The sequence below is a fragment of the Leopardus geoffroyi genome, chromosome B1 (assembly GCF_018350155.1).
Source record: "Leopardus geoffroyi isolate Oge1 chromosome B1, O.geoffroyi_Oge1_pat1.0, whole genome shotgun sequence".
Taxonomy (NCBI): Eukaryota; Metazoa; Chordata; class Mammalia; order Carnivora; family Felidae; genus Leopardus; species Leopardus geoffroyi.
The window spans coordinates 22,535,037-22,562,682 of NC_059327.1; the positions used below are offsets into that span (position 1 = coordinate 22,535,037).

Here is a 27,646-nt window from a genome sequence, read left to right on the forward strand (position 1 = left end):
CTGCCATCACCATGGGAGTAAAGCAGTACTACAAAGACGAGATGCACGAAGACCTTTTTTCTTCCAATCTATCACAGAGTAATGCTCAAGGGGGTTAGGATACAATCTTCTGAGAAAGTTTTCTCGGGCAAGAGTTATTTTAAAGGCAGTTCGGTAGCTCTATCACGTTACAAAAAACTGGTTACATAAAGACTCTTCTAAATTTATGTAAATTAATAAACACATATATGGTACAATCTGATTTAACACATATTATATTCATCTTGGTTTCTAAAAACGTTTTCACAAAAAGGAATAGTTTCTGAATTGGACATTTTTTCTTTTTTTTTTTTTTTATTTAAATATTTATTTATTTATTTTGAGAGAGAGCACGAGCACAAGAGGGGAAGGGGCAGAGGGAGAGACAGAATCCCAAGCAGGCTCTACACGGTCAGCACAGAGCCTGATGTGGGGGTCGATCTCACAAACTGCCTGATCATGACCTGAATCAAAATCAAGAGGTGGAAGCTTAACTGACTAAGCCACCTAAGTGTCCCTGTATTGAATTTAGAAAACAATAATTTAAGAAGTCTTACTGCTTAAATATTTATGTTTAGAATACTTCAAAATTTAGTTTATTTTTGTTCAAAATATATATGTAAAAAAAAATCTACACCACCATAAAGTTCCACTCACCATAAAAAGCTAGGAAAATATTCCAGCAAAACTGCTTTTCATCACCAAAATACTGTGTCTGCTCTCCTTTGGAATAATTATCCTGGTGGATTGTGGCTCTAACTCCTGTCTTTAAAAAGGTCAGGAAAAAAAAATCATGCTTCCAGGACATTTTAAACGATCTTTGAACAACTGAATCATAAAAACACAAAAATGTAAATAACATAGTGATCAAATAAAGCCACAAAATATGGAATGCCAACTTGCTATGTGGCTTTGGGCAAATCATGTAACCTGTTCGATTTCTGGTTTCTTTACCTAAAAATGTACATGATTAAGGATCCTTCCCATTGCAAAGTCTATGATGATGAAAAACTAAAAATCTACGATGATAAAGCTGAGTCACACAGAAACAAAGATTGCTTATTCTCTCTATTCCCAAACATCCCAAATCTGTTGCAGAAGAAAAAGGAAAAGATGGAGGGTGACAGGAATAGAGATGGGGAAGAGGAAGGAGGGAAGGGAACAGAAAGGAAAGAAAACTTCCTCCAACTGTCATTCATGTTTACCTTGGTACTACTCCTGGGCCGTGTTCTTCTGAATGGGAGCACATTTGGTGTGGGATGATTTTCATTGTGAGTATCCCACACATTGCAGAACATTTTGCTTCTCTGATCCTTGGTGTCTAAATGTCAGTCACGATAAAAGCAAAAATATTTCCCTGGACTTCCAAATGGGTGAGGAGGGGCAGTATATGTGCTATGGAGAACCAGTATGTAAGCAAAGAACAGCTTTATTAGTTGCCATGAAAGCTTAATGAAAGCTAAGCTCTGTGGCTGTCTTTTTGTAAAAGTGATTCTTTAAAAATGTCAGTTCATCTCACTCCTCTGCTTAATATCCTCCCGTCAAGACAGCCTCCCACTCAGATCAAAATCCAAAGTCTCTCCCACAGCTTATGGGGCCGTGCGACCTCCGCACACCGACCCGCACTCGCACGGCTGCCCGTGCCCCTGGAGGCCGGCAATCGGGCTAATCTCCTGTATCACTCTCTCCTTCACTCACTGCCAAGGCCACGCTGCTTCCTTGCTATTCCTACAGAACATGAACCATGTTCGCACCTCAAGTTCTTTCAATGTGCTGCTGCTGCTCGTTCACTCTCTCATCTTCTTCAGGTCTGTGCTCAAATGACCTCTTTTGGGACAGGCCTTCTCATGCCACTATGGAAAAAAGCATTGTCCCCAACCCCCAAGCGCTCTCTTTATTTCTCTCGAAGCACTTAGTGCCACCTGACATACTTGCTTTTTCATTTGTCTGTTTCCCCCAACTAAGATGAAAGCTTTCAGAGGTTAGGAGATTAATCTGTTTTGTTCACTGCTTAATTTGCAGTGCCTCGCCAAGCTCACTTAGCAGCCAGACAAGGACAGTATCTGGCACACAGCAGACCGTCTTTAAACTTCTGCTGAATGAAGACGAGGCTGCCCAAAACTGTCACTTTGAGCATCACTGACAAATATAAAATACATACGTGTTAAAAACAAGACTGAAACTTCAGCTTCTCTCACTCATTTGCAGCCTAAAGTATGCTAAATTTGAAGGGGAAATTCTCACTTAAAATAACTCAGAGAACGAAATGAATAGTGTAGGGTAGTCGGAACGTAGTATTTGTTTTACCTCTATTAGCAGGATATTATACTCTGTAATTAATTAGGCTCACGTCACACGTCTCTTTAAAGTTTACAGCTGCACTAGTGTCCCCCGCTATTTCTTCTACAAAGTCCTTGAATTCGCAGACATCAGAAAGACACTTCCTTTCCTAAGCGCAGCAAGCCGTGCAGCTCGAATGGGACTGTTGTCACCGTGTGGGGAGTCAACGGCAAGCATCTTGGCAGTTCTGCCTCGTCCGGGATCTAAATTAAAGAGTAACAAGATAGCTTCAAGGCTGCCTCCTTTGTACAACTGTTTGCGGCTTCAAAAAAAGAACTAGTAGACTCAAGTATGTTGTATCTCTCCCTAAGAGTTCATTGCCAAAGGACAGAGGCTTAGTTAAGAAAACGAGAAATCCAAAAGCTGTCTGTTCTTTTGGACTTCTGCTGACAATATTTTCAAATCTCCTTTTTGAAACCATTAAAGTGAGTGAGGCCGATTACTTCAGAAACACAGCTACATTTTCTCTCTTAACTTGCAGGAGTGTTGACTTCCTGACTCACACAACCTCATTACAAACACTCTGTTACACCGTTCATTTTTAGCGGGGCACCGATATGAAGCCAAGGGCAGAATGGTCTTTTCTGAATTAAGAAACAGGGGTGATACACTTGCACGGATCACGCACATGAACGGGCACCTTCAGCTCCACTCTCTGCAACTCCACTCCTGGTAGTCTTCAACCGTGCCAGGTAATGCTGAAACCAAATGAATCCGGACTTTAACCTGAGTCCGATGTAGCTATCAGAAAAGCTAACAGAAAAGCTAGCTTTGTTTTTGTTAATTGTTGTGAATTTCTTTTAGGTAATGTAGGTTTGGTACCCGGAAATGAAATGCTTGGACTTCTCCCCTGTTGGGAAGACATGTGGAGAGTGGTATCCAAACTTGGACGGCGCAGTTTCTCAGCGTGGCACTGACAGACTAGAAAGCAAGAAAGACACCGCCGTAACCAGGATGGCGAGGAGTTACGACATGAAGGAACTGGAAATCGGCGGCCTAGGAAAGTCCAGATTTGAGATTCCAGAGTGCGGGGAGGAAAGGACTAATACTAGAGTTAGACATCACAAAGAAGAATAGCTCTCAGCTCCACAGAAGAAACATCTTTCCAACAAATAAAGCTAAAATTGGCTACCTTGTGAGAAAGCAAGTGCCCTACCATCCAAATTGTTTAAGAAGCTCAGTAACTATTATTCAATACGGATGTCATAAAGGGGTTTCTCACTCAGAGGACTCTGGCTTGAATAACTTCTAGACTCCCTTCCATCCATAAGAATTATGAAAAGTCTTCAAAGAATAAATGACAAGGCAAAGTGTCTATAAAAATAAAAACCCTTCTCCCTCTCTCTCTGACCCTCCCCCGTTCATGCTCTCTGTCTCAAAAATAAATAAACATTAAAAAAAAAAAAAAGGGGGGGGGAGGGCACCTGGGTGGCTCAGTCGGTCGACCTTCCAACTTCGGCTCAGGTCATGATCTCAAGGTCTGTGAGTTTGAGCCCCGTGTCAGGCTCTGTGCTGACAGCTCAGAGCCTGGAGCCTGCTTCAGATTCTGTGTCTCCCTCTCTCTCTGACCCTCCCCCGTTCCTGCTCTCTCTCTGTCTCAAAAATAAATCAACATTAAAAAAAATAATAAAAAAAATTAATAAAACCCCATTAGCCCCTGAAAACCGAATCCTTTAGTTTTACTCCACACACACCCTACTCGTTCCTTATATAATGGTTCTTCCATTCTTATCACATTGTTACTACCTGGATTGCAGCCTTAATAACCTGAAATTCATCAACAGCCTCTTAACTTATCTGTGAGAACCGAGAGTATCTGTGTCAACATGACTTAGTAGTTTGTCCAAAGAATTCTTTGCCTGGCAAAGATAAGACTATCCACCCAAAAAATAACCTCACTGTTTGCTTCAGGAAATTCTTACAGATCAATTGATCAGAGACAAGAGTCTGAACACCTGGCCAAAGCACGTACTTTACCATTCTCGCCTCACAGCGTCCAACAAACCTAAACGGTTCTGTACAGAACTCTGCCTGATCCAAATCAGATCCTGTGTTAAAAAGCCTATCTTAAACCATCTGATAGATCCCAAGATCTTATATTCTCCCATTCCTACTTATGTGACACTGAAATGACTTTCTTATGCCAAGAAGTTCTATTACATTTAGCTTTAACAACTGCTAACAAGGACACTATGGGGAAATCAACATCTCTGTGCACCTACTTTGACCATGACCCACCAACCACCTCTGCACACCCAGAACAACCGCTATATCTACTATAAAATTCCTTCCTAAAACATTACTTTTAATATACTGTCCTATGGTTTAAAAATGTTAATAGTAAAATATATACACATACACAAGACGTTTTATAAATCACTTCAAATATCTCAAAAACACTGTGTAAAGCAAAAATGTCCAGACACATACAATATTTTTTGTTTTGTTTTGTTTCAAATTCATGTGCAGGCAAATTAATTATGGTGATGAAAATCAGTGACTTCCCATGAGGGGGAGGGTATTAATGGAAGAGGACCTAAAAACAACCTGTAGGAGAATACAAATGATCTATATCTTGACTGTTGAAAGATACATGTATTTATCAGAGCCTGTCAAGTTATGCATTTAAAATCTATTACACTGTATATTTTATAACAATTTTTAAAAGCTTAATTCTTTTGTGAGAAAGAGAGTGCATGTGAGCAAGGAGAGGAGTAAGGGGAGGGAGAGAGAGAATCCCAAGCAGGCTCTGCACTGTCAGCACAGAGCCCCATGTGGTGCTTGATCCCATGAACGCTGAGATCGGACACTTAACTGACTGAGCCACGCAGGGGCCCCTAAAAGTCAAATTAAGATTACTGGTTCTGAGGCCCTCTGAGGAGCCCAATTAGTAGGGGTCCGACTCATGATTTCAGCTCAGGTCATGATCTCTCCATTTGTGGGATGGAGCCTGCTTGGGATTCTCTTTCTCCCTCGCTCTATTCCTTCCCCCTGCTCACATGCACTCTGTTTGTCACAAAAGAAATAAAAACACATTAAAAGAAAAAGACTTATGGTTCTGGATAAGATGGTTAAGTATATTTTCTCCCTGTTCTTCCTGTAAATACTGCCCTAAATCCTGGATGTTATACATAAAACAAACATAAAAAGACTTAGAAAGGTAGAAAGAAAGAAGCATACAGTCTAGGGATCTCAGGGACCCAGGTTTAACACAAAGTGAATTCACTGTTTTTTTCTTTGTACTTGATGTATTTGGGAATGGATGATATTGGAGAAGCCAGCAAGCCAGAAAATGTCTGTGGGCTCAGATACCACCCACACCCCCACCCAATCAGCACAAAAAAAAAAAAAAAAAAAAAAAAAAAGCTCCAAAGCTCCAATAAAAGCCTGATGTTTACAGCCAAAGGACCAGGAAAGGTGCAGCCTAGCAATATGACTTTTAAATAAACATTCTCTCAGGTCACTCCACCCAACTCTTACCTCACATTATCCCATGACTTTCTACTCCTCACAATATTAACAGCAAATTACCACAACGCTTTCAAGATGCTTCATAATCTAGCACAAAGTTATCTTTGATAGCCTCCTTGCTCAATCAACACTTACAGGCACTAATCCACAAAATTACTTTCTTCTCTGGACAAGGCATGTGGCCTTTGCTCATTCTGTCCTATTTTGAATATACTTCCCATTTCTCCTTTGACGAAATTTTACTTTTCCTACAATATTAAGCGTTAGGGAAAAGGTCTTTCATAACTCCTTACTCTGTGCTCCTGTATCATTTTGCTTTTATCACCATTATAGCTCTTGTCACACTGTATCAGAAACGAACTATAATTTACTTAACCTGCATCCTTGACTAAACTGTGAAATTTACGAACGTGAGAATTAAGCGCAGAATATTGTGAGGACACCGGAACAACACAGAGTGAAAGGCACACAGCAGTTATTCACGGAACTGAACTCAAATGATTTCAAAGGTAAATATTTCTGGTGGCATAGCATGGTGAAATTCATTTTTCCCGAGTCACTGCCATTAGTTTCCTAATTTGGATTAGGAAGATTAGGAGAGTATTTGGATTTCAATGGCCTCGGATACTTATTATATCATCATCTAGGCTTACTGCAGTCACTGTAATCTTGTTCTTTTTTTTGCATCTAAGAAACGTGCAAAAGACAAAGTATTCAATCTACAATTAATAATGAATTCTGTACAAGTGTTTTCTACAAGTAGATTGCAGCATTACAATACTCTACCTGGACCCAAATCCTGCTTATGAGCTAGCAAGACAATTTATATGGGGTTTTGTTGTTTATGTCATTCTTCAGTGGCGTTTGTTGCAAGGACAACCACTTGGTGGGTGAGAAAAAACAAACAAAAAAAAAACTTTAGAAGTTCTATTTTACCTTTAAGTGCTTTGTATTAACATTGAAGTAGATTTTTCCCATGCCTTTAGTTATGGCCTAATAGAAAGTCTCTGTTCTTTATGACACTAAATGAAGTCTTAGAAGGCACAAAGCATTCCAGTGGCTTGTCATTCTCACCTAAACTCGTAAGAAGTGGGGGGGGGGGGGGGATCCCATGCAATCAGAATCTAGAATTCATTAGAAAACCCAACTATAATAAATAATGAAGTTTCATCCTGCATTTAAACTTCTTTCTAAAGCAAGTATTACTTTTTTTTTTAAAGTGTATTCTGTGCAGTATTTTTTCCCACTTTATTGAGATAAAGACTTGTAACACTGTGTGCAACCCATGAATTTGATACGCTTATATACTGCAAGGTGATTAACACTACAGCATTAGCTAAAACTTCCATCCTGTCACGTAACCACCATTTCTTTTTTTGTGGTGAGCACATTTAAGATCTTAGCAACTTTATATGATACGGTATTTTTAACTATATTCATCCTGCTTTAAATTATATCCCCAGCATCTTATACATCTTATAACTGGAAGTCCACATCCTTTGCCCAGTAATTCCCTGTTTCCCATCCCCAATGCTGGTCACCACTGCTCTGCTCTCTATTCCAGTAGTATGCATGCCGTCCTCTGAGCTATGCAGCCCTACTGCTTTTTCACCTTAAAATCAACAGTATATACTGAGGGAAACACTGGTGACAATGGCATGTAGTTTGTGGTCATCAGTAGAATCTGTATATAATGGGTCTCTTTGTCCACTCTGAACTTCTGATTCTAGCTTTAATAGTCCAATATTCGAACTAGATTGAGCTAACTGGATGAGACAGCTTAATTAAAGACGGTGGGGTATGTTGTTGGGTCTTCATTTAGCTATTAGCTTTTTTTTTATTTATTGAAATTAAACATTTGCAAGTGCTTGGGTGGCTCAGTTGGTTAAGCCTCCAACTCTTGATCTTGGCTCATGTCATGATCTCACGGATCCTGAGATCAAGCCCTGCACTGGGCTCTGTGCTGACTGCACGGACCCTGCTTGGGATTCTCTCTCCCTTTCTCTCTTTGCCCCTCCCTCGCTCATGCTCGTTCTTGCTCTCTCTCAAAATAAATAAACATAAACAAAATTTAAAAATTAAACATTTGTAATGTTTGTTAGTGTTCATATTTTCATATATTAATTACAGAATAAAACATATCTGCAAGACCTAAAAATGTTATTAGAATGAGTTTCACTGTATTGAACTTAAATTTAAACGTATACAGAGTGTAAAGAAAATTGATAGTGCACTCAGTATGATGCTGTGCTGATTTGCAAGTTTGTTTGTTTGTCACTATTAAGATGCTATGTAATAGCACAAGCCAAGTACTAATGGTTCACTTAACAGCATGAAAGCCATCACAAAAGCAGTTATTACTGTGTAGCTAGAGGGAAACTATACAACGGTATGGTTACGTGGGACAGAAAGATATTCCCTGTTAAAAAAAAATCATCTTCAATAAAATGCATTCAGTGAAATAAGTACTTATTATAACTCCCAACATATATTAACGAAGTGTTGTTTGTTTGTTTTTTTTTAATTTCCCAAGATCTCACTTTTAGCTGCTGCCTGAGGACTGCTATGGGTTTACCATATGAAACCCAAAATATTTTGCTGCATTGAAGTTAGTTCGGTTGTGAATGAAACGAAGAGCTGTGCCCTCTGTGTACATGCAAAAGCACGGTATTGCAAAAATGGCATGCCGCTTCATCTAAAATTTATCCTCAATGAAGCACTTTTTGGGGGCCCCTGGGTGGCTCAGTCAGTTAAGGGTCCACCTTCAGCTCAGGTCATGATCTCACCATTCGTGGGTTGGAGCCCTACATTGGGCTTTTAGCTGACAGCTCAGAGCCTAGAGCCTGCTGCAGATTCTGTGTCCCTCCCTCTCTGCCCTTCCTCTGCTCACTCTCTCTCTCTCTCTCAAAAATATATATACAAATTAACAAAAAGTTTTTTTTTCCAAAAAATGGAAGTACTTTTTCTGTGTCTCAGGCAGCCATGTTGTCTTACATTTTCCCCAATTCCTATACACTTTTATGCCTCAGGGATCTTGCATATGTTAGCTTTTTGAAGGACCCATTTTAGTCCTAAGTTAGAAATTGTCTAAAACTTATTTAAACTAAACACAATTATCTTGAATGAAAATATTTACAAGGGTGTTGGGTAGTTTCACGGTAACCTTCCTACCTCCACCAGAGACAATGTCAACATACCATTAAAGTTTTTAACCAAACACTTAATCATAATCAACATATTGAAGGTACACAGAAACCTTACAATAGAGTTTGGAATTGGGATTCTGCCCTTTCACTTATTCATGTTTTTATTTTTCCATCCAGTAAATGTTTCTAGGGAACCCATTAAATGCTAGGTACTTTATTTGCCTTAGTAGTGCCAATATATCATGGAGCTCATAGACAAGTGGAGAAACGTAATATACAGGTTTGCCTAAAGTCTCAGTAAAGCCTTACCTATTATTGCCCTGCATGGTAACAGAACCTAGCATTGTTTTATAATTTTGCCTCAGTACCACGGTCACTTTGTTGGTGTGATCCTGCATCTTGCATCTTGCAAGCTTTGCCTTAAATCTTCTTATTGTTTGTGTCCAGTTGGACTTGGGTAAAACTTAATGCCTTTCTCTCTACCATCTGTTGCTGCTGTTCTATGCCTCCAGCATCACATCTGCACTCTTAATCCTAAACTCTGACTGACCTTGATTCATCATCACATATCATTACGATACACACTCTTAATCCTAAACTCTGACTGACCTTGATTACCAACTTCTGGAACTAGCCCAAACTATCCCTACACCTACTTTAAACTGTTGCTGCTTACAATCCTAGCAGTTGTGTAGGAACCTGGGATTTGTATCCTTACTTCTCATCAAAGCATTTCACATATGATAGATATTAAATGAATAGTTGAAAAGAGGAATAAATCTTTCTCTACCAAAAGGAACTCAAACTGTATATTCACCCTCTCAAAAATATTTCTTTAAAACAATGGTTTTCCTTCTAAGGTTTGTTTGCACTTTGTAATTAAAACATTGAAAGCACACACACAGAAGATAAAAGAACTAGAAAATGTGTTTTCTTATGTCACACTTATACTTATTAATCTAACAATAGTTAAATATTCTGAGAATCCAGAATAAATGCAGTATCAGAAACAAACAAAGAAAACAGAAGACGATCCCTTCCACAGAGAAAAGGATATACTACTTTCTAACTGGTTCATAGTATTTAAATTTTTCCAATTTGAGAAAATTATTTAGTGCATTGAAAAGAGTAATGTGGTTTTTAAAACCCAAGGAAATTATTCTCATCCTACCAATAAAATTGAGTCTGTTATATTAAACATAATTCATAATGGACATACACATTCTAGTTTTAAAAAAGCATTTTAAAGTTTTATCTTTACAGCTTCAAAATAAGACCATGAGAGACTCTTAAAAACTGAAAATAAACTGAGGGTTGATGGGGGGTGGGAGGGTGACGGGTATTGAGGAGGGCACCTGTTGGGATGAGCACTGGGTGTTGTATGGAAACCAATTTGACAATAAATTTCATATTAAAAATAAGACCATGTAAAGGTCAATAACAGAGTAATTCCTGTGTAATGCATGATTTTTAAACATCATTATATTTTGATTCTCTAAAAAGCTCATCAGTGATTTAAATACAATTAACTTTTCAGAAACCTGGATGAAATTTACATTCAAAAGTGATTTTAGTATATTATATTGCCTTTAGGTAAAAGGATTAAGAGCTATGGAAAAACTCATAAAATTTAAGTATTAGCTTCAGTAAAATATGTTTTAATGTTTTTATATTAAGGAAGCTTTATCTATTTATTTTTTTTGTAAAGTCTTAAGTACCACCAGTCACATATGTCATAAATACTTACCAAAATCAAGAACTAAAATATACTGTGTCACTTTTATATTAAAAAAAAAGGTCACAGTAGCATTTGATCATGTTGTTATATTATGCTTTAGTTTATAAATAAGTTCTGGCACTTCAATAAGTGCTGCTTATTCCTTTCATGCACTACAATTTAACCCACTTGAAAGATTCTGGACTTGTTCCAAGGGTATTTAATTTGAACTTACCCCAAATTGGGGAATAAAATAGAGAGTTAATATATACCATAAAATGCTTTAAAACAATTTTAAATTATTGTTTGCCTCTACTATAGTGTATACTCTTATTTTATCCATGAGTGTAACTTTTTTTAAAAAAAAATTAAGCTTCATTCCTGAAATGAATTTTATAACAGATGTAGTAGCAGAGCTGCTGTGTTAATAATGCAAAAATGCCTTCATTCTCTCCCAAGGAAGCAATTACTGTGAAAAGCAACATTTTATTTCTGCCAAGGAATAACATTATTGTGTCCGACATCACATCTCACAAGAATCTGTCAAAAGCCCTGAAAGTTAGGTAACATTAGTTTCTTTTCACTATTTTTTTTCGACAATTGCATTTTTCGAAAATTGTCATTTTTTTTCGACGAACAACAAAAGGGAACACTGTGAAGTAAGCTGCCACTCACTGTATATCTGGAATTTTTTTGGCAACTTATTTACTTATTCAATCTTTAAGTTACAGTTTCAGGTTCAAAATGTAAACAATGAGTCTTCAGGAATCCTTTCCAGTTAAACGATACTGCATCATACCACTGTACTCTTTCACCGAAGTACAGATCTGCTTAGGTTCAAGTTAATTGAATATGCAAACTAGTACCCACAATTTATTCTCATCCACTCAAACTTCTAAGGGACCAAAAATGGGACAGCCTTTTTAAAAAAAAATTAATGGGGCGCCTGGGTGGCGCAGTCGGTTAAGCGTCCGACTTCAGCCAGGTCACGATCTCGCGGTCCGTGAGTTCGAGCCCTGCGTCGGGCTCTGGGCTGATGACTCAGAGCCTGGAGCCTGTTTCCGATTCTGTGTCTCCCTCTCTCTCTGCCCCTCCCCCGTTCATGCTCTGTCTCTCTCTGTCCCAAAAATAAATAAACGTTGAAAAAAAATTAAAAAACAAATTAATATAAAAAGTGTGTAAGATTGCACACATATTAAGTACTCTCTATCAATTTCTGCTGTTCTTAAAGAGTCCTACAGCTTTTCGATTCACACAAAGTATCTCAAGCCTCACATATGAAGAAGAAATGTCTGAATTATTATTATCGTAATCTCTATGGCACCTAAATTGTTTGGAACTATTGTATCTCAAAATAATATCTCTTGTCAGGTGATTGCAGTATCTGACAGTGCATTTTGATATTTAGGAGATTTTCCCTGTACCTTTCCCTCATTTTACATACAAATTGTTTTTTATACTTTGGATTGTGGTACGCCTTCATGATATTCTTGTACTGTTTATATTTTAAGTTTTTATAAGTAGAAAAAAATTATTTTTCTCCATTTTGCTTATTGGTTAATATATTAAGTTTTGAAAGCATGGATGTCTTCAGTATATATTAAACAACTAACGGGTTTATTAAAATACACAAACAACATACCTGCTAAAGGGGTACTATCCAAAATCTATAAAGAACTTATCATACTCAACACTCTTCCCCCAAAACCAAAAACCCAGTTAAGAAATAGGCAGAAGACTTGAATAGACACTTTTCCAAAGAAGACAGCCAGATGGCTAACAGACACATGAAAAGATGCTCAACATCACTCATCATCAGGCAAATACAAATCAAAACCACACTGAGATACCACCTCACACCTGTCAGAATGGCTAAAATTAACACCACGAGAAGCAACGGGTGTTGGGGAGGATGCAGAGAAAGGGGAACCCTCTTGAACTGTTGGTGGGAATGCACACTGGTGCAACAGGTCTGGAGACCAGTATGGAGGTTCTTCAAAAAATTAAAAATAAAACTATCCTACGATCCAATAATTGCACTATTAGGCATTTACTCAAAAGGCACAAAAATACAGAATTGAAGGGGTACATGCACCTCAATGTTTAAAGCAGCATATAGCCAACAACAGCCAAACTATGGAGAGAGTCCAAATGTCCATCGACTGATGAATGGATAAAGGAGAGGTGGTGTGTGTGTGTGTGTGTGTGTGTGTGTGTGTGTACAATGGAATATTGCTCAGCCATCAGAAAAAATGAAATCTTGTTATTTGCAATGACATGGATGGAGCTAGAACGCATTATGCTAAGTGAAATAAATCAATCAGTGAAAGACAAATACCATATGATTTCACTCATATGTGAAATTTAAGAAACAGCAGATAAACATATAGGAAGGGGTAGGGGGAAAGAGAAGAGAGGGAAACAAACCACCAGAGGCCCTTAATGGTAGAGAAGAAACTGAGGGTTGATGGAGGGAGGTGGGTGGGAGATGGGTGAGATGGGTGATGGGTACTAAGGAGGGCACTTGTTGTCAAGAGCCCTGGGTTTTGTATGTAAGTGGTGAATCAATGCTTTTACTCCTGAAAGCAATATTGCACTGTATGTTAAGTAACTTGAAATACAGAAAGACACAAAGAGGAAGGGAAGGAGCGAATGAATGAATATATAAGGGCAGTCAAGTTTAATGTAGTATTGGAACCAAAATCATTTATACTTACCTTGAAAGTTTACAAATCAGGAAAAGTTCTGTCAACACTCATCTAGTGTTACATGGTTCCAAATATATCAAGTATGGGAGAAATAATACTAGGCATGAAGCTTATGCTTCTGAAACATTACTGAATAGTGTTATACATAAAGAACCATGGCTCTTCATGTGCATCTGTCGACAACTTGTATTCCCCATGAATAGCCCAACAGAGCCATAATAGGATGAAATAACACACAAAACACTCTGGTAAGATAAAAGAGATATGGCATGTGAAGTGAAACGTATTTCTGGGGGATAAGTAAAATACATGAAAGCATATTAATGAAAACATACAGTGAACTTTGATGAAGTTCTTAAACACAAAGAAACTGTGCACCAATGTCCACTTCAAATGATCCTGGATGTTAATGGAAGTTCTCCAGAACTTTGGCATTAGGGATCCTTTGCTTTGCTTTGTAATTCTGTTTCGAGTTTTGCACTCTGCTGAATCTCTACCAGTGTCATAACCAGAAGGAAGGATAAGGTGTATCAGGCGATCATGATACATGTACATGATACATGATACATGATACATCATCATGTAAGGTGATACATCAGGTGTAGCATCTTAACCCTGAATCTCTCTCTTCTGTTTCACTATCATCTTTTTATAGTCTCATCTTGGGAATAGATACAGACTCATTCCCTTTGTTCAACTATGTGTATGTAGGAGGTATTTACTTGATGCAAGAAAAAGCCATTCAATTCTCAGTGGCTTTTTAAGCTCTCTGCTCATATTTTGAATGGCTAGCCTGGTTTTTAATGTTCTGCATTTCATATTTGTCATGCCTTTACAGTTTAACACAAGAACATTCTCTTTAATCTACTACCTATAGATAGCACTTTACTTAACTACATAATACATTCTTTCCCCTTGATAAGAAACTATAAGGTGGTACCATTTTCTGATACATGTATTTTGTAATTTTCTAAATCTCCAAAATGAGCACTTATTAATTTTATGATCAATGGGTAAATTTTAAAAGCAAAAGCTGAAATTCAAGAAGGCAAAGTATCCTATTTCAAAAAATAATTAGAAGAATCAGATAGTAAAGAAAAACAACATAGAAGTAAATGATAACTTTTTTGGACTACACCTAGTCTCACATATCTTTAAGTCTCTAGGGCCTTATTAGGCCCTGGTCATATTTAAAAGGATCATGCTTGCCAAGAATACAGAGGTCTCATGACCTTCACCCCATATTTAATTAAGCAGTCTTTATGCAGAAAATAGAAGGCATCATCCCTGATTCAGATTGTTCAGGGACTCAGATTTCTTAGCATTTCAGGCAAAATTTTAAAATGGATTTTATCGGCAAGATTCAAACATTAACCACTGTTACTAACAACTTAGACATATATATTTAAAAATAATTGAGTCTAATTATCATCAATTTAGTCCATGAATGACTCTTTATCATGTTACAAGACCCACCATTCTAATTCTGGCTCTATTACTCTCTCTTGAAATGTTACTTTTCCTCACTTGTAAAAGACCTGCTCTCTCTGACCTCATAGTATCGTTACTGAACATCTATTAGCTACTGCACACCAAAGCACTTGACATGTTATATCCTAGCATTTCCCGGAGTGTGTCTAGTAGCCATGTTAAGATGGAGGCAAAATTAAGTTGAAAGGCACCAGGTTAAACAAAATTAAGTAAGTTTTTTTAAATCAATGAATATGTACCATAAACTTCTACATGAATAATATCAGATGCAGTGTTTACCAAACATGTGATGAGGAAAAGATTCTAGAGCAGCCTATTAGGTAAGTTTTACTATTAAACAAACTCATCTACAAAAAATATGTGGTAGAGTTGAACTCAGAATTATTAGCATTCAAAGCATGTATTGTTTTAAGCATGTATTTAAAACATTTTTCATTATTTAAGTGCCATTGAATGATAATATTATATTACCTTCCAGTGTGTAACATAGTGATCCCCTACTTACTAACATGATGAAATGAACACAATAATAACTAGCTACAATCTGTCACATAAAAAATTGTTAAAGTACTGTTAACTGTATTTCCTATGCGATACATTGCATTACCCTAATTTTATAATCAGAAGTCGGTACCTTTTAATGCTCTTCCCCTATTCCACCCATCTCCCAACCTCTCCCTTCTCCCCTCTGGCAACCATCCCCTCTGTTTCCGCTTTGTTTGTTCATTTGTTTTTTAGATTCCACATAGAAGTGAATTATATGGTATTTGCCTTTTGTCTTGCTCTGACGTACTTCACTTAGCATAATATCCTCAAGGTTCCTCCATGTTGCCAAACGACAAGAATTCATTCTTTTTATAGTTAAAATTCCACTGTGTATGTGTGTACATACCACAACTTTATCCATTCACCTAACAGGGAACACTTAGACTGTGTCTAGATCTTGGCTGTTGTAAATAATCCTGCAAGAAACACAGGGGTGCATATGTCATTTCAAATTAGTGTCTTCGTTTTCTTTGGGTAAATACCCGGAAGTGCAATTGCTGGATCACACAGTCCTATTTTGCAGTTGAGAAACATCCCTATGATTTTCCACACTGGTGTCACCATTTTGTGTTCCCATCAACTTGTGCGTCAGGGTTCCCTTTCCTCCTGCTAACACTGGTTACTTTCTGTCTTTGTGATACCATCCATTCTCACGTGTCTGGGATGATATCTCTTTGTGGTTTTGCTGTGCATTTCCCTCATGATTAGTGGCTCTGAGCATCTTTTCATGTACCTGTTGGTCATCTGTATGTCTTCTTTGGAGAACTGTGTCTGTTCAGGTCCTATGCCATTTTTTAACTGGTATATTTTTTCTGATACTGAGCTGTGTGAGTTTTCTATGTATTTGGGATATTAATCCCTTATCAAATATATCATTTGTAAGTATCTTCTCCCATCCAGTAGTTGCAATTTCATTTGTTGATGATTTCCTTTGCTGTGTAAAGCTTTTTTGCTTGATGTAGTCCCGTTTGTTGATTTTTGTCTTTTTTGCTCTTCTCTAAAGAAACAGATCTAAAAAAAATATTGCTCAGACCAATGTCCAATACTATGTTACCTTTTAAGAATTTTATTTTCCAGACTTATATTGAAGTCTTCAATTCCTTTTGAGTTTATTTTTTGTATGGTGTAAGAAAGTGGTCCCATTTCATCCTTTTGCAGCTGTCCAGTTTTCCCAACACCATGAAGAGACCATCTTTTTCACCATTGTATGTTCTTGCCTCCTTTGTCAAAGATGAATTGACCATATACACATGGGCTTATTTTCAGATTTTCTAATCAGCTCCATTGATTTGTGCGTTTTTGTGCTCGTACTACAGTATTTTGATGACATAGCTCCGTAGTACAGTTTGAAATCAGGGAGCCTGACACCTCCAGCCTTGTTTTTCTTTCTTACGATTGCTTTCTTTTGTGGTTCCATACAAATTTTAGATTTCTTTGTTCTACTTCTGAGAAATATGCCCTTCGTATTTTGATAGGGTTTGTACTAAAGCTACAGATTGCTTTGGGTAGTACAGACCTCGTAGCGTTAATTCTTCCTACTCATGATCACGGTGTATCTTTCCATTTGTTTGTGTTTATCTTCAATTTCTTCTGTCAACGACTTACAGTGTGCAGAGTACAGAAGAATGTTTATAGAAGTACAATAGCATGCACACAGAAAAGTTCCTGTTTCACAAGTTTACAATTAGATGAATTTCACAAACTGATAGCACCTGTGAATATATCACCTAAATGAAGAGATAGATGTCGAGAAGCTGTCTCATGTCCCATTCTAGCTACAACTCACACAGCTCGAAGGGACTACTTTTCTAACATTTAACACACAGATAAGTTCTGCCTGGTTGTGAAGTTAAATACATTTTTTTTGTGCCAGGCTTCTTCTTTCACTTAACATTTCATTTTTGAAATCAGTTCTTTTTGTTCTAAGTAAAAAGTAGTTACATACATTCCACTGTTTGTACTATGATTTATTTAATCATTCTGTTGATAGACATTTGGGTTGTTGCCACTCTGGGACTATTAAGAATAATGCTATTAACATTTTTGTACACTGCATTTGGCAATCATTTCCATGCATTTCTCCTGAATATACATTTATGAAATGAAATTTCAGGATCATGGGTAGGAGTCTGATGCTGTCAGCTTTTAAATTGCTTGAACCAATTCCTGTTCTAGTGACGGAAACTCTGCTTGGTATCAGTGCTATTGATTTTAATCATTATGGTAAATGCAGTGCAGCACCTTATTGTGTTTTAACTTCCACATACTTAATAAAGTAATAATAAGGTTAAAATCTTTTTCATATGTTTATGCTTCCACACAGTATTATGGTGTCACTGTAGCCATATATGTGTTCATAGGTTTGTGAAAACTCATTCTGTTAAATTGGTCTATTTGTTTATCCTTCGATGAATAAAATCCATCTTAGTTAATGAGGCTTTAAAGTAAGTTTTGAAATCTGGTGACCTAAAGTTAGAGTTGGCTTTGTACTTCTCTTTCAACACTGTCTTACTGTTCTTATGCATTTGAATTTCCTGTAGATTTCCTAAAGTATAACTTGAAATTTCAAATACCACGTGATAATGCTGATGTATATCTAATAAATCAGTGCCCTAAGTAAAAACTGTCAGTCTGAAGGAGAAAAAAAAATAAGCCTTTTAATAACTAATGTGGCTTTTATGCTTAAAAAATGTAACACTAGATGTTATAAAGCCAAATTCTATTAAAACTTACTTATACAGAGAAATGTCAATCTCATTATGTAATTAATATGTGGCACAAAAGATCTCATCATCGCCCAGAATTCCATTTAGAATTTACAACTTCAGAGAAAAGCAGGAAAAAAAAAATCCACTATTTTGGGAAATCAAAGAAATCTTCACGGCACAATCCTACAGTATTTAAAAAGTTACTTTACTTTAACATAACACTGAAATAATCGTTCATGAATAATTTTAACACAAATTCTTCTGACCACCTAAGGTACAGTTGAAATACAACATTTCTGTAACTTAGCAAAACTGAACAAAAATTACAACTCAATTAGCTGATCTTTGTGTATAATAGTTACCTACAAATAAGTCTTTAAAATGTGAGTGGAGGTTCCCTTTGTCATTTTATTCCATACCACTGAAAGAGGTAAATAGCCTCTTTATAATAACACAAATGCTACATGGTAATTTCTCTTTCTCTTTAGAAATGTAGGTTAAAATATGAAGAAACTACCAAAGAAGGATAGTGCTAATTTTTAAGTTATATCTTAAAATTTAAATACATCTATTATAAACAAAAACATTTACTATTATCATTCTAATGAGCAATCATTAAAGTTCTGTACCAGTAACCATTTCATTTTGTAAAGCAAAGTTAATCTTCTATTTTGTTTCAGTATTATGAAAACACATTATTATGTAAATCAATTCATTAAAACAAAACTTAAACCGTAATTTCCTGTTTCACTGTATGTTGACATTATGCATATAAAAAGGCAGGAAGAGAAATTTTGCTGGAATATGTTAAAATGCAAAACAAGAAAAAAGCTACATACTCATGGGCAACATTCAGCTTCCCCTTTACTCGATGCTATAATAGGCCCTTTCTACACTGCTAAGCAGTTAGCATTTCACATAAACCTCCAACTGTAGCCACATCTCTCATGCAATTGTTTCTGTAGTAAGAAACTCCAGAATTTCTAAGACCTTTATATTTATGTGAAATAAAAGGGGTGAAGAGTTTGGAACAGAATTCAATTTTTTAAATACCTTGGCTATGGTTTCAATTTCATCATTTCTATCATTTTTATTAAGTTGCTGAAAGTTACGATAAATATGTTAAAAGAGGTACATAAGAAGGAAATGTTTTTCCCTTTCAAGATACAGAAAATTCTCTTAATGTGTTCCTCTGAGCCATCAGAGTTCCTTTTCCTAAGAGCCACACCAATCTCTACCTGAAAAACAAATAATTTTCTAAATAAAGAAAATGTGTCTCTAATCTGAACTTTAAATGTTCCTGTCACATTAAGGTCAGTAACTGGTTTATGCTGAATTAACAGTGACATGTTAATCCTATTATTCTTCTGACTAGTGAGAAAAAAAATTAAAAGGAGAATTAAGATAATCCTATTTAAGAAACAAAAATTTCCCAGTATGAAACCTTATAATCATTTAATAAAACATTTATTGAGAACAAGCTAAATGCAAGTTGTAAAGATAAAAAATAGCTTAGGAGAAACTCTGTATGTCTAAGGGCTTGACTAAAATGGGATATATGTCAGAGAAAGACAAATATCATATAATTTTACTCAAATGTAGAATTTAAGAAACAAAACAATTGAACATGGGGTGGGGGGAAGAGGGAGGCAAACCACAAAATAGACTCTCAACTACAGAGAACAAACTGAGGGTTGCTGAAGGGGAGGTAGGTGGGGGGATGGGCTAGATGGGTGACGGGCATTAAGGAGGGTACTTGTTATGATGGACACTGGGTATTATATGTAAGTGATGAATCACTGTAGTACTGAAACTAGTATTACACTGTATGTTAATTATCTGGAATTTCAATAAAAACTTGAAACATAAAACAATAAAGTAAAAAATAGGATATATGAATCATTAAAAAATTATTATACTAAAAATGCATAGATACATAAGTGGACTAACTACATGTTAATAAATATATAAAGAAAGTAGGGAGCACTTCCAATGTAATTAAGAACTAACACATCTCAGCAGGATGACAAATCAGGTAAGATTTGATAGATACAGAGAAAGCTCCAGGAAAGGAAACAGCAAAATGAAGCATATATTTAGGAAACAAGCAACAATGCAAATATGCTAATACTGAGTTTTTTTGCAAAGCAGAGTTATCAAAGTAAAAAAGCAGAATTATAACGGTCAGGAAATGGAGAGGCTCTTGAGATACTGGTATCTCAGTTCCATACACATATTAATATTATACCTATAGCAAGTTATGTTTCAGGAATATTCATCTGGTAGCCCAAAATATTCAGCTATGAAGTGTAGTGCCTCACATGCACCGAGTAAGCAACAGGTCATATCCACCGTCATCACCGCTATTAGCACAAACATTTTAGAAGCTTACTCCAGTAAACTACATGGAATAATGAACTACGTGTTTTGTATTAACTATATATAAACTACAGTAAACTACATGTATTAGAAAAGCAGTAGTTGAAATATTAATAGAGATTACAGTAAGAATGAAGGGTAGCAGAATATGACACTTCAAAATATGCCACTGGTGTCAATGATGAAGTTTTGGGAGCATGGTGAGGTGGTGCAGAGCCGACGGCCAAGAAAGAATTCTGGAAGATGTCTTTGGTGCAAAAAGGTAATTTTATTAAAGCATGGGGGCAGGACTCATGGGCAGGAAGAGCTGTACTCTTCCTGGCTGTACACAACCCTTAGGGTTGTGATGGGTAACTAATTATACACCCTCAGGTTGGTTGGGAGGAGGTCAGGGATAGAGTTATTCTCTAAGAAATTTTGGACGCCAAGTTTCCAGGACCTTGAGGGGCTAGCTGTTGCTAGGGAAACACCATTTATCACTGTTTAATAAAACCTCAGTCATGAGACCCTTCAGATGTATATGGAGGCGGAGCATAAGCCTGGAGTCTGATTGCCAGCATATATCTTGGGGCAGTGAGAAAAATGAAGTAGACTTACAGGATCCTCCAGGTTGGGACAATGTTAAACTAAGGTTCTCTTTTGCCACTCGCAAAGTGTCATCATCGAGGTAGCTAGCTCCTAGAGGGAAGTCACTCTGCCAGTTTCAAGGACTTCTCAATGGGCTACAGGTAGTAAGGGAATTTAGTTTTTCATTTGCCTTAGTCTCTCGCATTATCATGGCCAAGCACTTAAACCCCGTTCCTTTGTTCTTGGGTAGCCAGGGGTGTCCTAGGAATATCACACATATTCCACCTGGGGATGAGGCAGTGTGTCAGCCCATATTTTGCCCTCAGCTTGCCCCATACTCCCCCATCATAAGGATTATTTTGAGCTGAAGGCAACCAACAAGCAGATACAACAAAAGCATTCTGCCCTCCCCAATCTGGCTAAAAGCAGCATATACATCTACAAAGGTGTCCCTCCTCCCCCCTTACCAGGAAGGACAAAGGTAAATTTCTGGAGACAACTTTAGACCCTTATGAATGGAAGGAAGGCACCTGTGACTTAAATCTGCGTAATACATCTTACTTTTCCTGGTCACCTGCACAAAAGTGGCCTCCCCTCCACACATTTCTGTCTCTCTTTAACTAACGATGGTATTTGAGCATGTACATTAAGTTATCTCTGTGTGTTTACAAATTTTTCCAAGTACCTCCTATGTATGCAGGCAGTATACATGTTAATAAATGTGATTTTCTCTTATAATTCTGTATTTTATTATAGGGATCCTAGCTAAAACCTCTGAAGAGTAGAGAAGTTACCATATTTCATAGGAATGTTGATTAATTTTCCATATACTTGAACAATTCGAACAATATAAAAAGCAATGCTTAATGCTTTCAACCTGGAATATTCTTTTAAAAGAATGTTAAAAGACAGTAATGATAAACTTAGAAGATTTCCTAAATTTACAGGTTTAGGTATCATGAACATAACAGTGAGCAAATTTTGTGTCAGGACATTCTTTATGTAATACGAAAATATCAGTGACAAAAACTGATAGAAAGTCATGCTGTCAGGTGCTTATATCTTACTGGTATCATGACAAAAGTCAGACACGCACAAAAATAATACAAAATAAGTAGATAACACAGTATGTTAGAAGATGATAAAGTGCTATGAAGAAAAAATAAAACAGAAAAGGGAGATAGTGTGGGCACTGGGGAGAAAGAGAGGAAAGGACTACACTTTCCAACAGGATGGTCAGAAAGACTTGCTTGAAAAATATTTCCAATTATTTTTCTTTAAAATAATTCAATTTGAATATTAAAAACATTCAATTCTTCTAAGTAGTGACAGATTTCAAAAACATACACGTAGCAAAACCCATGTCTAAATGACGATGGCAGCTGAGCATCCAAAGAAACTTAACTCTGACTCCGTATCATTGCCATCTTTAGGAGAAATCTAAGTACGTTCACAAAAATATGAGGCCAAATTGATTATTATGTAGTATCTAATCTGGCAATTAGCAACTAGTCCTTAAAACCTGACTGAGCAGTCAAGGAACAGGCAATTGAATAAAGTGTATTATATCCTTGTATTATAGAGTTACACAAAGAAATTTAAAGAAAGTGACAATGTAGGAAGAAGAAATAAATAACTTGTTGGCTTTAATATTAAACATATTTCAAGTATTGTGAGCAGTTAAGAATAGATCTCATAAGGTTATGTTATAATCTATACTTATAGAGAATTTATAACTATATTGCCATATGAAAATTTTATTCAGAACCACAATTTTAGAAACTAAGAATTTATTATCCTAGGTGATTGCAGTAACATGGTTATGATTTTCAAAGGCCGTATCTTTTAGGGATGCTTACTATAGTATTTCTGTATGAAATGAACTGACATTGAGCACTTCTTTCAAAAGAATCCAACAGCAGGTAAAGAGAATGGAGGGGGGGACTAGATGAAACAAGCATTGGTTATGAGCTAGTAATTGTTTGGCCATGGGTATATGAGGGTTGTCATGACATTATTTTCTCAGAATCTGTATGTTTTCCAAATGAAAAAGTTACAGAAAAAATTACATTTTTAAACAGTTAATCATCACCAACCTAATAAATACTAAGCCCCAAAGATAGTTGATCTATTACAATATATCCCATTCACCAAAAAAAAACAAAAAACAAAAAACAAAATAATCCTCCTGAAAACAATACCCTAAAAAAGGAAAGCAACAAAATAAGTAAATTCAGTAGTAGTTACTAATGTTAACTTTGCTACTGATTTCATTAATGTCACTTTTAATTTTGTAGCAAACAACTGTTAGCATTCTAATACAAGGACTACCAGAGTTCATAATGATGTTTTAATTACTCTCTTCTGAACTAAATTAAATTTACCACTGATAGGACAGTGACTACAAACTGTTCCTATTTCCTCTGCTGGCATTACATATTATGACAGGAGCAATACGTAAAGTTGAAAAAGTAGGTTATGAATGTCTATTCGATATGGTAGGAACATTAATTTTTTTTTCTTTTTTAAGTTTATTTATTCACTTTGAGAGAGAGAGCCACAGCATGAGTAGGAGAGGGGCAGAGAGAATCCCAAGCAGGCTTTGCACCATCAGCACAGAGCCTGATGTGGGGCTTGAACTCACAAAACCGTTAGGTCATGACCTGAGCTGAAACTGAGTCGGATGCTTAACTAACTGAACCACCCAAGTGGCCCAGTACATTAATTTTCTTTAACAGCAAAGCAGTCCTCATCCCAAAAACAATATATTGTATATATGTATATGTATATAGCAGAGGTAGTATTAGAAGAGAAAGAACAAACTTATAATTTACAAATAAAATCCTTTCTCACTAAATAGTAAACATAATTTCTGATTCCTGTATAAACAAGATTAAAGTGCAAAATGTGGATGCTTAGAACACACACTTACCACTTGTCCATTGTGTGGGTTCTTATGAGCATATGGAGGTCCACGGATATGATTCCACATCTGGCCAGAAGTCATAGCAAAGACTATACACTGAAAAACAGTGTATATGTGAGTTAAAGAATATCAGAATACTGAATTTTAAAACTATAATGGTCATGAAACTAAATTTAAAAAATCATGTATCAGTTCACCCATTGGCATGATTTTCTCTTACTAACTGTGGGACTTTGGGTAAGTTATTTATTTTCTGGTTTCTCATATTTATCTGTAAAATAGGCATAAAAATCATGCTAAAAATGTTAATAATTAAATTCAATAACATATATAAAGCATCTGGCATAGTGGCAATCTGATATGTCCTAACCAAAGACAGTTCAAAGCAAAGGTTATTAACCACCTAGATTCATAGTTGAAGGCAATTATATATATTATAAAATAGTGAAGATGAAGAATGTTTTTAATCCATTTAAATATACAGACCTCAACTCAGAGAAGAAGGCAGTGGAGGAGGATGACTCTAGGCTCTTCTTGTCCCATGAACATGACTAGATTAACTATCAGAGCATCCTGAATACCCTAAAAATTGACCTGAAGACTGACAGAACTCCACAACTAAAGGGAGAGAAGAGGTCATACTGAAGGAAAGAGTGAGAGAGAGAGAGAGGAGGGGAAGGAGGAAGAAAGGGAGGGAGGGAGGGTAAGCAAGCGTGAAAAGGGGGAAAAAACAAGGAGAATGGTTTTCCAAAGTCATTAGCTTAGAAAACAAGAGGGACTGAATTTCCTGAGTTCTTGCAACCGTGAGACCTAAAGCCTAGAGCTGTAAAGGTCAGAGGACTTGGCTGAGATAGAGCTCTCCTGTTCCTGGAGAGAAGGCAGGCAAACAACCTGGCTGGAGCCATTTTCCTCCATCACCACTCAGCATAAACACACACCACCTGCTGGAAGCAGCGCAACTCTGATACTGACTGCTTACCTTGCTTACACCAAGCCCCACACCCCTGCGTCTGGTGGGAATGCCTTTCTCGGTCAAGCTTGCCTCAGTTCCAACGGAGCGGGCCCCCTCCCTCAGACCAGCACAAATCCCTGCTCATGCCACGTCCCCCAAACAGAGTTCTGCAGGGCTTCAGTTCTGGTAGGGTGGCATCCGGCCTCATTTCACCAGAGTTAAAACTTGCCGCATCTAGGCCAAGGACCAACCACTGCCCACAGCAGGCGAGGAGAGCCCCTGCAGACGACCAGCCTGAAGGCTAGAACAGCCACAATACAACAGCAGAGTGCACACACCACACACCAGAGACACTCCTTAAAGTGCTACATGATCTCCTCTTCATAAGACCATTATGCTGAACAGCAGAAAACATTAACGGGCTTTTCTAATACACAGATGAAGGCAGAGACTTAGACCAAAGTGCCAAGACAGAGGAATGTATTCCAAAGGAAAGGACAAGATAAGGCGACAGCCAGAGAGCTGAGCAAAACAGATATAAGCAATGTGCCTGATGGAGAATTTAAAGCAACTCACTGGGCTTAAGAAAAGAATAAAAGGCATCAGGGAGACCCTTACCATAGAGATAAAAGAGTTAAAAAAAAGAATCCCTGAGAGATGAAAAATGTGATGACCAACATTGGAAACAGGTTTGATGCAATGAACAGCAGGCTGGAAGAAGTAGAGGAACAAATTAGTGAACTAGAAGATAAAATGATGGAAAATAAGGGTGAACAAAAGAGAGAGAGAAGAAGAATTATGGAACATGAGAACAGACTTAGGGAACTCAGTGACTCCATCAAATGTAATAACATTCATATTATAGGAGTCCCAGAAGAAGAGAGAGAAAGGGGGCCAGAAAATTTATTTCAAGAAATAATAGCAGAAAACTTCCCTAATCTGGAGAATGAAACAGACATCCAGATTCAGGAGGCACAGAGAACTCCAATCAAACTCAATAAATGGAGGCCAATACCAAGACATATTGTAATTAAATTTGCAAAATATACTGGTAAAGAAAAAGTCTTAAAACAAACAAGACAAAAGAAGTCCTTAACTTACAAGGTAAGACTGCTGAAGATTTCTCAACAGAAATTTGGCATGCCAGAAGGAAGTGGCATGGTATATATACTCAAAGTGCTGAGTGGGAAAAATCTACGGCCAAGTATACTCTATTCAGCAAGGCTGTCATTCAGTTTAGGAGAGATAGTTTCACAGACAAAAACTAAAGGAGTCCATGATCACTAAATCAGCCCTGCAAGTAATATTAAAGGGGACTCAGAGTGGAAAGGAAAGACCAAAAGTGACAGAAACAAGAGAGGGTCACAGAAATCTTCAGAAACAACAAAACAAGTATTAAGATGGCAATAAACACTTATCATTACTTTGAATGTAAATGGACTAAACACTCCAATAAAAAAATATAAGGTGTCACGATGGGTTAAAAAAACACTATAGATACACATATAGATCCATCTATATGTTACCTACAAGAGACTCATTTTAGACCTAAAGACACCTACAGACTGAAAGTGAGGGTATGGAGAAACATTTATCACACAAATGGAGGTCAAAATAAAGCTAGAGTAGCAATACTTTTATCAGATAAACTATACTTTAAAACAAAGACTGTACCAAGAGACAAAGGGCACTATACACAATAAAGGGGACAATCCAACAAGAAGCTATAATAATTGTAAATAGTTATGTGTTCAGCATGGGAGCACCCAAATATATAAAACAGTAACAAACATAAAAGGAAGTAATCGATAGTAAGGCAATAAAAGTAGGGGAGTTTAACACCCCATTTAAATTAATACATCATCTAAACAGAAAATACACAAGGAACCAATGGCTTTGAATGACACACTGGACTAGATGGACATAACAGATATATTCATAACATTCCATCCTAAAACAGCAGAATACACATTCTTTTCAAGTGCAAATGGGACATTCACCAGAGTAGGTCACAGATTAGGTCACAAATCAGGCTTCCATAAATACAAAAACCTGAAATCATACCATGCTACTTTTCTGACCACAACGCTATGAAATCAGAAGTTAACCAAAAGAAAATATCTGGAAAGACCACAAATATATAGAAGTTAAAAAACAGGCTACTAAACAATGAATGGTCAACTAGGAAATCAGAGAAGAAATTTTTAAAAAATACAAGGAAACAAATGAAAGGTGTGTGTGTGGGGGGGGACCCACAAGAGTCCAAAACCTTTGAGATGTAACAAAGTGGCCCTAAGAGGGAAATATATAGTAATACAGGCCTACCTTAAGAAGCAAGAAAAATCTCAAAGAACCTAACCTTATACCTACAGGAGTTAGGAAAAAAATATAATAAAACAAGCCTAAAGCCAGCAAAAGGAAGGAAATAATAAAGATCAGAGCAGAAATAATTATCTAGAAACTAAACAAAACAAAACAAAAAAACAATAGAACAGATCAATGAAACTAGGAGTTGGTTCTTTGAAAAAAAATAAAATAAAACTGGTAAACCTCCAGCCAGACTTACCAAAGAGAGAAAGGAACCAAATAAATAAAATCATAAATGAGAGAGGAGAAATAACAAGCAACACCACATAAGAGAGTATTATGAAAAACTATGTGCCAACAAATTGGACAA

The 27,646-nt window shown here is 36.8% G+C and overlaps 1 protein-coding gene across 9 annotated transcripts in view; it reads right to left on the reverse strand.

Annotated features, from left to right (window-relative positions):
• TUSC3 (tumor suppressor candidate 3) overlaps window positions 1–27,646 on the reverse strand; it is a 289,103-nt gene that overhangs the window by 84,668 nt on the left and 176,789 nt on the right. For 7 of the 9 annotated variants that reach the window (XM_045455141.1, XM_045455169.1, XM_045455145.1 and 4 more), the window contains one exon: window positions 24,024–24,113. The exons of the other annotated variants lie outside the window; for them this stretch is intronic. In XM_045455141.1, coding sequence (XP_045311097.1) covers window positions 24,024–24,113 — 90 coding nt within the window. The remainder of the gene's footprint in view (window positions 1–24,023; window positions 24,114–27,646) is intronic. 9 annotated transcript variants of the gene reach the window in all.